Source organism: Coptis chinensis, chromosome 5 (genome assembly GCF_015680905.1).
Source record: "Coptis chinensis isolate HL-2020 chromosome 5, ASM1568090v1, whole genome shotgun sequence".
NCBI lineage: Eukaryota > Viridiplantae > Streptophyta > Magnoliopsida > Ranunculales > Ranunculaceae > Coptis > Coptis chinensis.
The window spans coordinates 34,751,609-34,764,905 of NC_141460.1; the positions used below are offsets into that span (position 1 = coordinate 34,751,609).

The following is a 13,297-nucleotide window of genomic DNA, read 5'->3' on the forward strand; positions in this document are numbered from 1 at the left end:
CTTTCTTCATAGAACTTTCATAGCAACCCCTTTAGCTCCTTTTAACGCCTAATTAGTAACGAATTTACATTTATTCAACTCCAAAGCCTGAAATACTCAAAAACACGTAATTAGTGATAAACCTATATTATTAATCACATAATTGGTCTAACAGCAATTACAGTTTTGAACTCTTATCAAACACACAGAAGATCATATCATCAGTACCTTATAAAGTATAAGTAATCGTTCACAACCTAGATGGATTTGGACAAACCATTGGTACGGTTGTAGTATAATCTGGTATTAGTCTATCTTGAGTATTGGATTACACTAGTACATTTTGTGTGTATTGAACAGGACCAAGTGAGGTTGTTTCTTTTTATACTGACTATATAAGAGAACAAACGCCTCCGTTATTATGGATGCCTGTTCTCTTAATCTGGATATAATAACAAGAACTTACGGGCATTGTACATTTCTTTAAATCATCAATGAGTGAGATTCATTTGTGAATCAACAAACTCGATGGATTGGGTAATGACATTGTATGTAAGGTTTTCTGTTGATTATAAAAGGAATCCATGACCTGCATGAAGTCGGGTTGATGATGTCCCCTTGAGGAGCTCAGAAAGATTGTCATGTAAACCCTACAGGTGGATTTAATCCGACATGACAATGAGGTTGAGTGGTACTACTCAAGGACATAAGAAGTTGATTAATGTAAATGTCAGTAACTTGACTTAATCAATGGGAATTCGATATCTTAACACGGGTAGATCAACGAGCATATAATATGGAGCCCATTACCGTAATACACGTAATTTGGGATTAGGGCGGTAGTGCAACAATAGCCTTTAGTGGAATAAGCCATTTGTCGCCGGACTGGACATTGTGTGTTCGGGCTTAACATGGGAATCTCAAGCCCGTCAGGAGGCCCAACCCTAATTTCTCCTCATGGTACCTGTTGTAACCTATAAATAGAATCTCTTCTCTCCTGGCCGAAATCACTATTTTGCTGGATTGAAAAGAGAGGCAAGGAAAGATAGATCCAAAATTAGATCTAGCTTTATGAGAAAGAAGGGGGTTGGTAGATCGTTGCCCACACAATGTCCAATCTATTGAAAGGAATACAACAGAAGATCGAGGGGTTGATTGTTGATTTGGATTCATAGCCATTGGATTCTCAGAGTTATCAAGAAGCCGAATTTACATGTATGTTTTCCAATCCAAAACTGTGAACCTCATTAATTCCCCTGGGCGTGGGTTTTCGCGGTTTGTAGAAATTTGCATTCTGAAATAATGGTTCCTACACATACTACTTACTTACAAAACTCTACAACTTTTTTAGTTTATGCATACATTTATAGCATTTTATGTTCTATGACATATGTTACTATGCATACTCTACCCCTGATGCCTCCAAAGTTTATTCGGAACAACAATAGGTGACCCTAGTAGGCTAAACAGATTAAAATGAGGCATAACCAAAATCTGATCAGGATATCATGGAAGCCATTCAAGTTAACTGTAATTAAGAGTTTGATCGCAATGGAGGCATGTCTTTATGAAAGTAACTTAGTGCCATGAGCACGACACTGTGTTTAATAACGACATATCATATTTATTTAAAAAATGAATAGGTTATCATCCGAACATCAATGGGGGAGTCTTTCTCAGTGCCATCATGCCGATATAGTTATAGGCCAATGATTGCGTGCTAGGATCTGGATCCAACCTAGATCTTTCCAGCAACCCCTATGTTTGATGTATTGAGAGCTCTAGGAACTAGCATATAGTTCAGGCTCTCAAGAACACTATCTCTTGTTCCAAGTCAAACAGACATACAATTTACTGAACAATTAGTGTGGTCCGATTTCCTAAAGGCTTAATCTATCGAGGATAATTGCAGTTTGAAAGAAGTGGCGTACAGTTCCAGCTGCGTGGGGATAGGAAAGGAACTGCCATACAATTCAACTTTCCCATACTCAGTATCACTTGTTCTAAAGCAAATTGCTATACAATATTCTTGAACAAATAGTGAGAAGATAATTCCCTAAAAGCTTAGTCTAGTGTGGATTATAAATAAAGAATTGATGCAAGGAAGAAATTCGATGGCAATGTGAAGAACTTTATTGATGACATGGAGAGGAATAAACAATGCATAAATAAGCATAAAATAACAATTTTTTGATAGTACTTGCGAAGGTGTTGTGCGTTCCATGGTTTGACAAGAACGTCTCTTTCAACAGTGCATAGGTAGTAAAAACCAGTTCGACAAATCTTGCCGATGATGTATGGTCCTTCCCAGTTGGGCTCTGGGATGTCGCGCAGAACCAAATCTCTAGATTTGGAAGATTAAATCTGGACTCTCTTGTCGTATGATCTCTTCAGAATCTGCTGGTTAGTGGCTAAGCGAAGTGCGACACCTTCTCGCTTTTCATTTAGGAGATCCATTTCTCTACATAACAACTCCTCACTGTCCAGAGTGTGCACAATGTCTGACTTCTTAGTGGGAGCTACCAGTTCAGGAGTTAAGATAGCCTCAATTCTGTATGTCAGTGAGAATGGGGACTCACCAGTTGATCGTCTGGGTGTAGTTCGGTATGCCCATAGGACCTTCGGTAGTTCCTTGACCCATAATCCTTTTGTGTCATCTAATTTATGCTTCATGTTATCCAAAATGACCCTATTAGAGGCTTCAGCCTAGCCATTGCCTTGTGGATACCTTTAAGTTGAGAACAGATGGGTAATGTGAAAATCCTTACAGAGTTCAGCGACCATTCCTCCAACGAACTGTTGCCCATTATCTGAGATGATAACCTTGGGTATGTCAAACCTGTAGACAATGTTGTTCCAAATGAACTTTTTGACATCCTGCTCTCGAATGAAGACAAGGGGAACAACTTTTATCCACTTAGTGAAGTAATTCGTTGCGACCAGTAAGAATCTAACATTGCCGAGAGTGGGTGGTAGAGGTCCTACAATATCAGTTCCCCACTATGCAAATGGCCATGGGTTAGCCAATGGGTGAAGTTCCCTTGCTGGAGCATGGATAAGAGGAGCATATCGCTGGCACTTCACATTTGCGGGCGAAAACCTATGCATCCTTTTGCATATAAGGCTAAAAGTATCCTTGCCTTAGGATCTTGAGAGCTAGTGTTCTGCCCCTAGTGTGGTTTCCACAAATTCCTTCATGAACCTCTCGCATAACCTGTTTAGCGAGGACTAGGGAGAGACATCTGAGATGAGGTCCAAGAAAGGACTTCTTGTACAGTTCGTCTTTAATGAGGGTGAATCTTTGTATCTTTGCAAACAGATGCCTTACTACATTCTTATCCTCAGGGAGTGTCCCATTATTGAGGTAGGACTTGTATGGATCCATCCAAATTGGAGTGGTGGCTAGAATTACTATTGTAAATTTGTGATTACTTGGATCTTTGGATTTCTCTTCAAACTCTATAGGGATAGATTGAGACTTCGTTGGTGCCTAACATCGAGGTAACATATACCAAAGCATCTGCATGCCGATTTATGGATCGAGGCAGCTGATAAAATTGAATGTTCTCAAACTTGCCCTGAGGATAATTACAGTTTGAAAGAAGTGGCGTACAGTTCCAAGTATTTAGTCATTCGTTCATCGCTGGCCTCATACCCTCCATCAACTTGGAACACAACCAGTTGTGAGTCACTAAAAACTGTGAGGTGTGTCAGGCCCTGGTTGAGAGACATTATGAGGCTAGCAAGTGTCGCCTTATATTCTGCTTCATTATTAAAGGCGTTTTAACCCAACTAGATGGATTTCTCCAGTCGCATGTTGTTAGGAGAAACTAACACAGCTCCCACTCCTGCACCTCTATCATTTGAAGACCCATCCACAAACAGTCGCCATCTGGAGCTCGACTCCCATGGGTCTGGACAGGCCTTTGGAGATTTAGGCAGGATGCCCTCATCTGAACTAAGGGTTGTTGAGTCATACGCAGTGTAGGTCATTGGGAAATCTCTAAAAAATTCTGCTAGTGCCTGACCTTTCTTTGAGATTTGTGGAACATAGATAATATCATATTTTGATAGTTGCATGGATCACTTAGCTAACCTCCCTGACCTGTTCAGCCTTTCCAGAACTGATCGTACCTGGTTGATAAAACACTCTTTATACAACGTTTATTGTTTTCAGTTACTTATTTTCTTAAGTCCGAGGTCCACAGTCCTAAGTCTGAAGTCCAAAGACCAAAGTCCAAAGTCCAAAGTCCAACGTCCGTATAGTCGTACGTTTTAGTCAAGTTACTTTACTCACGTGGTTTTGGTATGATAGATCGAGTAAAGGATCGTCCAAACCTTAGGGCTCGGAAAAGGTTCACAACTGGAATTACAACTTTTGGTGAGTAGGATTTTAGGTTTTTTAGTTGGTTTTAATTAAATTAACGGTAATGCAAATAATGTAAATTACTACGTCAATTATATGTAGGTAAACAAAAATAGAGAAACAGGGAGAGAGTTAATCATACTCATGCAAGAATCATTTTTTAACAGTTTATATTACCACATCACTACATCTCTAATTGTCTCCGTGTTTGAGACGACGCCGTCGAGTATTGATCCCTAAGATGCCCACATCTCTCGAGCAGCATCACACTAGCATAAGGAGTTGAACTAATATTTCATCTCGGAATATCATTTCAGCTCTCGGCTCAATTCCACATCAATTTGGACAAATTTAGAGTCACATCTCGACACCATAGAGTCGCGCCGAGACTGTTCGGAGCATCAAAGACTCCAAATTTGTATAGTCTCGATCATTTTGGGATTTGGATGTCTAATCTATGCCTAATTCTAAGTAACGATTCTAGAATATTAACGAGTCAATCCGAGTTCTCACACGAAGTAAAGATAACCCTCCCCCTTTGGGGGGATTAACTCATGGTCATTGAAGGAATAATAAAACTTGCTGTATACATTAAGTAAATAAATGCAAGACAGGAATTACACTAGAAAAGAAATGATTGTTATTAAGGGTAAAATGACTTACAGTATTTAAGCTGCTGGAAAGTAAATGACGGAATATAAGTGCTGAATTAAAACTAACTATTGCTAAGCGGAAGTTAGAGCATAAAATGCTGAAGGGAAAATAATGAAGGCTACCCCCTCATATATATAGGCGGAAGACCCTTCACGTGAAATCCTAACAATTAATCAGGTTTGTTTGTTACCTAATTGAAACGTTCAAAACTTTGAGAATCAAAGTTTTGTTTTACCTGTATTAAATTTTGTCCTTTAGCTTATAAGGTTTTGTCTTTATATGTTTTAGTTTCGTCGTTTAGCCCAATTCAATTCAAATATTGAATTGGTACGTGTCTTTCTCATTGCAAGGTGGCACAAATTTGTGACCATTACTTGCCACCTGCCTATGCTAACTCGTCATGCCTTTTGGGCCCGCAGAGTGGGTCCACTTAGTATGTCTAGTGGCGGCGCCGATTTTGGCATTTTTACAACTTTCTGTCTTTGCATAGAGTTTGTCGCCCTGGTCGCTCTGGTAGTTCACTTGCCAACGTCGGCACCCCGATTTATCCAATTTGAGTTTCGGAAGTTTCTTTGCTTTTTATATGTGGACCGGTTACGCCTTTGGTTTTGTTCTTTTGGAAACTTTGGCTCTAGTCAGGCTCTGTTGGGCTTCACTGGGGTTGAGGGGGAAACTTCAAATATTCTAGTATTCCCGTACTTCGATGCACGTTTTATCATTATATTTATTTTAAATGTGGAAACCTGCAAAAGTACGAAAATATAATTATTACATGATTATTAAACACATAATCAACCAAAATGTTATGTGATAAACACACTCTTTATACACGTTTATTGATTTCAGTTACTTATTTTCTTAAGTCCGAGGTCCACAGTCCAAAATCTGAAGTCCAAAGACCCAAGTCCAAAGTCCAAAGTCCAACGTCCGTATAGTCGTACATTTTAGTCAAGTTACCTTACTCACGTGGGTTTGGTAGGATAGGTCGAGTAAGGGATCGTCTAAACCTTAGGGCTCGGATAGGTTCACAACTGGAATTACAACTTTTGGTGAGTAGGATTTTTAGGTTTCTTTTTAGTTGGTTGTAATTAAATTAACGGTAATGCAAATAATGTAAATTACTACGGTGATTATATGTAGGTAAACAAAAATAGAGAAACAGGGAGATAGTTAGTCATACTCATGCGAGAATCATTTTTCAACCGTTTATATTACCACATCACTACATCTCTAATTCGTCTCATTTTCGGAGACGACGTCGAGTATTGATCCCTAGTGCATGCCCACATCTCTAGGTCCCATTTCACTAGCATAAGGAGTTTCAATAATATCTCATCTCTGGTATATTATTTCAGCTCCTGGCTCGATTTCACATCAGCTGGACGAATTGGAGAGTATCGACACCAGAGAGTGTAGAAGAAGACTATTACGGAGCATCGATGAGTCCAACTTTGTACAGTCTCAGTCATTTTGGGACCGGATGTCAAATGTAAGCCTAATTCCTAAGTAGTGACTCTAGAATATTAAAGAGTCAATTTGGATTTTTACACGAGCAGCATAACCCTCCCCCTGAGGGGGGGGGGGATTAGCTCATGGTCATAGAAGGAATAATAAAACTTCTTTGTATACATTAAGTAAATAAATGCGGGACGGGAATTAAACTAGAAAAGAAATGATCGTTATTAAGGGTAAAATAACTTACGTATTTAAGCCGCTAGAATGGAAAATGAGAATGTAATCTTGAAGAAATAAACTAACTAAGCGGAAGCTAAAGCATGAAAATCTTTGAAGGGGTAATAATGAAGGCGACCCCCTCATATATATAGGCTAGAGACTGAAGACGGTTTAATTTGATGTTGTTTGTTTGCTAATTGAGTTGTTCAAAACTTTGAGAATCAAAGTTTTGTTTTTTACCCATTTGTTTTATCCTTTTCCGTATTAAAGTTTCGTCTTGTAGCTCATTTCAATTCAAACCACCTAGTTTGAAATGGTACGTGTCTTCTCTCTTGCCAGGTGGTACCAAACTGAAACCATCCTTTGCCACCTGCCTATGCTGACTCGTCATGCCTTCTGGACCCGCAGAGTGGGTCCACTTAGTGTGTCCAATGGCGGCACTGATTTTGGCGTTTTTACGTCTTTCTGTCCTTGTGCGGAGTTCGTCGCCTGGGTCGCTATGGCAGCTTCACTAGCCAACGTTGGCGTCTAGATTTATCCGATTTGAGCTTCGGAAGTTTGCTGCTTCTTTATATGTGAACCCGTTCTGCACTGGTTTTGTTCTTTTGGAAACTTCGGCTCTAGTCAGGCTTTGTTGTGGTTCACGGGGGTTGAGTGGGAAACTTCAAATATTCCCGTATTCCCGTACTTCGATGCATGTTTTATCCCTATATTTATTTTAATTGCGGAAACCTACAAAAGTACAAAAATATAACTATTACATGATTATTAAACACATAATCGACCAAAATGCTATGTCTCTCGGGGTTTAATATTACAGTTTTGGGTGCTTATCACACCACCCCCAAACAGCACTTTGCTTGTCCTCAAGCAAATAAGAGACATTAAAACAATAAGTGGTCAAAAAAGTGTTGTCCTAAGCTAAATCTCATTTCGCAGAGTGCGGTTGCATTGATGCAACAAGGCCTTGAACCACTAGGAATTCCCTAGTGGATGAGTTATAGCCTTGTGAGAGTTTTCTAGAGAAGATACTCACAAACTTCATTTATACTACAACGACTCAATAACAAAGGCTTGTTTCCTTAATTAATCTCAGGTATCTAGACATCTCACTAGCAGGGGAAACAAGGATTTAATTCTTTCGAATTTCAAGTTAATATACATACAATAATCAAAACATCTATGTATGAGCATGCATGCAGTGATCTAATAATGAAATGTACTGAAAGGGGCCATTTTCGGATCCTTTGGATAAGCGTCCTTAAGTAGGTTCTCACGGTGTATGTGTCTAAAACACAATTTCTCTTTTATTTTTCCACTCAAGCTTCGCTATCTCTAGTGTGTAGTGGGCACACGTTTCCTCACATACTCAATGACAGTTAGAGGAGCCGAGGTCGAGAACTCACAACTACTACTTATTATCACACTATCCTATTCCTAATTGAGCTAGAGGTCTTTATTAGGTGTTATGGGGCTTAGGTGGTAGTGTAGAAGAAAATGGAATGGAAAATTCAAAAATGATAAGTATGAGAGAATAAGGTCTTCGAGATATTTATACTAGAGAATCCTTGTTTTCTTTCCTGCTTCTAACATGGGTTTCCATACTTGGATTTTTCAAGCTTTTGTATTCCCTTTTGATTTGATATATTTTTTTTTTTGGGGGAATTCTAACCTTGGCATTTCTTTGATTTTTGGAAACATATTTCTATTTTTTTCTTTTTCTTTTCTTCTGAAACAGGTAACTGATTATGATTTGTGACAAGGTTTTTTCTCTTCATTTTTCTGCACTTCATCCTATTTCTCATACTCATCATCTAGGTAGGCTTATTTATTTGTGGTTACTAGATGGGTAATGATTTTTTTGGTGAAGTAGAAAGGATTAATGAAAGGTTTAGTGGGGCGACTAGCGGTAAATTTTTTTTACAGGTGTGAATTTTTGGCTATATCAATCCGAAGAAGGCCTAAATTCTCGCCTAGGATTTGGGTAGTGATCAAGTAAGTAGACGTGTGAATTTCTCTATTCGGAAGAAGTACTCCTCTGTGTCATTACTCATATATCACACATTTTTAGGTTCTGGGTTAGATTCTTACAGGATATGGAAACTAAGTTCTCTAACCATGGGTCCCAGAAACTTACTGCTGTGTACATTTAATGATAGTCAGTGCATGAATGCTCATGAAAAGATGTAAAAACTATTGCATACGTATTAAATTAAGTTTCTAAGAACAAGTCCTAATTCTGATGCTAGGGTAAGATTTCTAAATATTTTTCATCATAGAAAGAGAAACGAGAATTTGTCACTAAATACGTTTATTTAGACATTAAGTAAACTATATACAACTATGCATGCCTAATTTTTGCAAAAGGTTCTCACCACCCCAAACAGATTCGGACACTATGTCCTCAAAGTGTTAAGAGGAAGAAAGAGTATACCTGAGAGGCTTTGAGCAAAAATATAGCTGACATCTTCCACAAAAATTTATTTTAACACACTATATATTATACATCATAAAAGTAGAAGCACACTGTTAGAGTAGCACACTGTTAGGTTATTTATTTATTTCACATCAAAACGTAAAACAAATATGTACATACATCAACTCACATTGCCCCAACCTAGAACTGGGGGATAGTCCCTCCTTGCCTAGTCCCTGTAGAAATTCCATTCCTTTGCATCCCGCCAATCTATCAAAGCTTTCCAGACTTCACTCCACTTCCTCTTCTTTGCATTGTCTAGATGAGCTATCATTTTATCATCATCAGGGAAAGAACGAACTTTCTTAAGATACCTTGCGGCGCGCCGCCATGTCGAAATCGCGAAAGAGCGAATTATCTTGTTTGTTGGACACATAGATTCGACCTTTACCCGTCCTGAAAGGTGGCGCAAAGTGAGGGAAATACGTCCGCGACTATCCCGCGCATCTTAATGGCTGGCAGGGTGATATAGTGTTGCCGAAAAGACCGAGCCTTCTTAAGATTCTCAATTACTAGTTCTGTAATGTCGAAGGTGCTATGTTGCTGGGCCAATGCATGGAATGTCTTACACGTTGACTTTGATGTAGTGGAAAAATGCCAATCCCCCATGATGTTCAGAAGAATAAATAACATGGCAGTTCCAACATTCATGGTCATACTGGCTAGTGGAATAGTGAAGTCCGGCCATTTGCCAGCTTCGGCACGTTCTTTGACGTGGGCAAGGCCATCGCCATACCGGGCAGCAAAATCTTCCCTAGAATAGTCATTAAAGTCATTCTCTATCATGTATTAAATGGGGAGATCTGGTGAAGAGGAGGAAGGTCTAGAGCTATAGCCCTTTGTTGGCTCATAAAAGCGTGTCGGTGTTACCAATACGTAGTGTAAAACCATTCAAAGGGAAACCACGGGACGGTGGTAGATCTTCCATGTGATCATAAAAATAAGTTGCCAAACCTGGGGAGTACGCCCTGCTCACGGGTGTAGAATAAGAGAGTTCCAACCAACTTGAGTGATGTAGTCTCCGAAAAGATGTCCATATCTTGGGAGAATTCAAAGAAATGGAAAGATTGTTTCGGAATCATCTTTGGAGCTTCCATTGTAGAAGATGTGTGAAAAGAAAATGTGACCTGTTTAGACAAGGATAAACAAATATTACAAAGATTATGATGAGAATAATTAAGTAAAACAAATTACCATACGAAAATTAAAAACTAAAAAGAAAATGATAAATAATATAAAATTGCAAAATTTAAATGGTTTCATTGGCCTAAGTAACGGCGAGGATCCTTTTGTGGGAGGGATCCGTTTATAAGATTTTCTATGCCGTCAATCCGTGCAACAGCCTGTTGCAACATTTTGCTTTCTGTCTGGTAAATCTCGGCGTGGTTCTCCATTATGAGAGTGTGATTTGCCAAGAATTGGTTGTGGCTGTGCAAGAATTGTGCTTGTTCCTCTTCGTTTATTGTCCGCAGGTCCTGAAATTCAAGAAGGCTGGTGATAATAATGTTCTGACGTTTGAATAATGTCATCAGTCCTTGTTGAATTAAGCGAAGCCCTTCCATGGGATTAAATACGTTGCATAATGCATTTTTAGTAAAGATGTTGTCGGTGGAACAATCTTCGTTGGTTCCTGCACCGACATGGTTCTTTGCAACGTCGGTGTTCCAGAATCTGTTCCTATATCCTGAGTGAATGGTAAAAATGTTAGCTGTTTGAAGAGGTGTATGAGGAGAAGTACTAGAAAAACCCCAATGTATCATGATAAGTGTCACAATGGTTGGTAAAGGAGCTGCCTTTTTCCTGGCACGTGCGATCGCATTCCAGAGAAATTTAATAATGCAAAAATCATTGCAGTTACTCTGTAAGGCCCAGAGTAAATGGAGGAGGGGTTTGGTTATTTCGGAAGTCTTAGACATGCCTAGGACATTATGAGCTACCCATTGGATCACAGATAATTGGTTCTTTCGTAAAGATCACCTGATAAACAATACGGTTTTCCGGGTTGTATTCGCCGTGAAGGATAGTTGCAAACCCGGATGCGGATATTATCGAAAGGTGAATCTGAAGGTGTACTCCTTGGTTTGTAATAGGAATTTGAAGTACCTCAGAGATGATTTCCATAGTCAATTCATGTTCACATCCGTTAGCACGGACAAAGAATTGTCCGTTTTGGAAATAACCGCTTTTATAAAATAACAAGACCAATTCTCTGGAATAAAATGCTTGCTTATGGTGTAAAAGAGGGTACCATCCTCGACGTAATATTTCAGTGTCAAAAAAAGAATGAAAAAGACCATTTTGGAAATTTTCCATAAAATTTTGCTCGGGCACGAAACTTCGAGTGAGGGCCATTAAAGATGGAGTGGTGAAAAAAAGATTATTTTGGAAAAAGGGAAGTTAAATTTTTTGAGGTGTTTATCCTTGTTATAAATAGGCACCCATCCGAAAATGTAAAAGATACGTTTCGAGGTGTCATAGGGTAGTTAGACCACGTGTATCTTCTAAGATATTCGCAAAAGTGGATGTAGTGTGGATGAGAAGAATGGGGCATGTAAAAGACCATTTTTTTTTTTTAGATGTGGTTCATGACCATTTTCTAACTGTTTTTTATGCGTTTTCATTATCGGTTTCTGAACGTTTTATAAAATGTTAGTTTACGTTAAAATTTGTTGTTTAAGTATGACATTTTAAAATATATATTTATATATATGTATATAATTTATTATTACCAATATATGTTCCTACCTATATACTATAATATTAGATATAGCTAATATATCAAGATAGAAATATTTAGGAACCATCTCTATTAAAAAATTTGGAAAATGCAAAACGTAAATAAAGTATCGATATAAATATTATACAAGACCGAAAAAAAAAAAAAATCTAGCTACCGATGATCCTCAGTCTTTGTAGCGAGAATCATCGGGGTTGTAGAAGAAGAACCGGGGAGTCCTGCGATGTCATGCAAAGATCTGAGCTCCCGTGGAGGCTAAGCGCCTCACGGATATCACCAAGAGTATCCATCACGAGCTTTGAAACCGATCTTTGGCTCGCCATGAACATTATTTGGAACTGGTTCGGCGAGTAAGCATATTGTCTGAAATGCGATCATGGAAGCTCTCATTTCTGCTTGGAATTAAGCCCATGTTATGCATCATTGACTCGTGGTGGAAGCGCCTTATCTTGGCCTTGGCCAGTGATGTTAAAATTTCAGATTTCCACGAGGTTTGATTGAACTTTGATCTTTCATATTTTTCAGTGTTCTAACCTGCTCTATACACTAAACAAAGCGTAAAGAAGGCGCTATTCATAAAAGCCCGAAGCAAGGGCCTAATCAGGTATTCCTTTCTTCCACACCTCGCGATCTCTGTTAGAGGTTTATACTAGTATATCGAATTGTTTGGAGTGTTGCATGTTTAGTTAAGTTCGACTTAGTCTTGCATGAGATTAAGGTCCAGCCGAACAAAAACACCCGAGCGTAAATACACAACAACATCAACAATCAAATCTATCTAGTATACCACCCACTACACCTCTAACTACTATTCCACACACACCACGATATAATGGGGAAGAAAGAGACTCCTCTCTGGACTTCTACAAAGCCTTGGCGATAGCCCCAAATCTTGCATCGTTCTAGCGGACCGGTGGGGATTTCAGAATCCCTCCAAATATTTTTAATTTGTTACCCGTTTTCATGGTTTAGACCATGAAAAACCTTATCAAGACATCGTAGGATTGAACAAGTCCTAACAACATTCCACCATCCTACGGTTGGTGCGGAACAAATTAAATTAAGGGTATTCCCTTTCACCTTAGCCGATAAGGCGGCGTCTTGGTTAAGCGCTTAAAGCCTAATTCTATGGACTCGTGGGCTAAACTTGCTCAGCTGTTTATGGAACATTTTTACCCACCCCTAAAGACGGATGAGATGCTTTCCAAGATTCATTTCTTTCGACAAAATCCTCGTGAATCATTTTCAGAGGCTTGGAATCGTTTCACCGATCTGCTTATAGAGTGTCCACACCATAACTTAGCGAAAAGACACGTTAGTTCGTTGCCTTTTTCAAAGGACTTCTACACCACCATAAAGAAGTCCTTGACATAATGAATGGGGGTAGTTTCTTAAGTAAAGGAGCCTCGGA

The 13,297-nt window shown here is 39.0% G+C and overlaps 1 protein-coding gene across 1 annotated transcript; it reads right to left on the bottom strand.

Annotated features, from left to right (window-relative positions):
• Positions 1-2,337: 2,337 nt before the first annotated feature.
• LOC147497374 (uncharacterized) lies at positions 2,338-2,652 on the bottom strand. Its single transcript, XM_086562863.1, has one exon. It carries the CDS (start codon positions 2,650-2,652, stop codon positions 2,338-2,340), a length of 315 nt encoding a protein of 104 aa, XP_086418989.1.
• Positions 2,653-13,297: the final 10,645 nt, after the last annotated feature.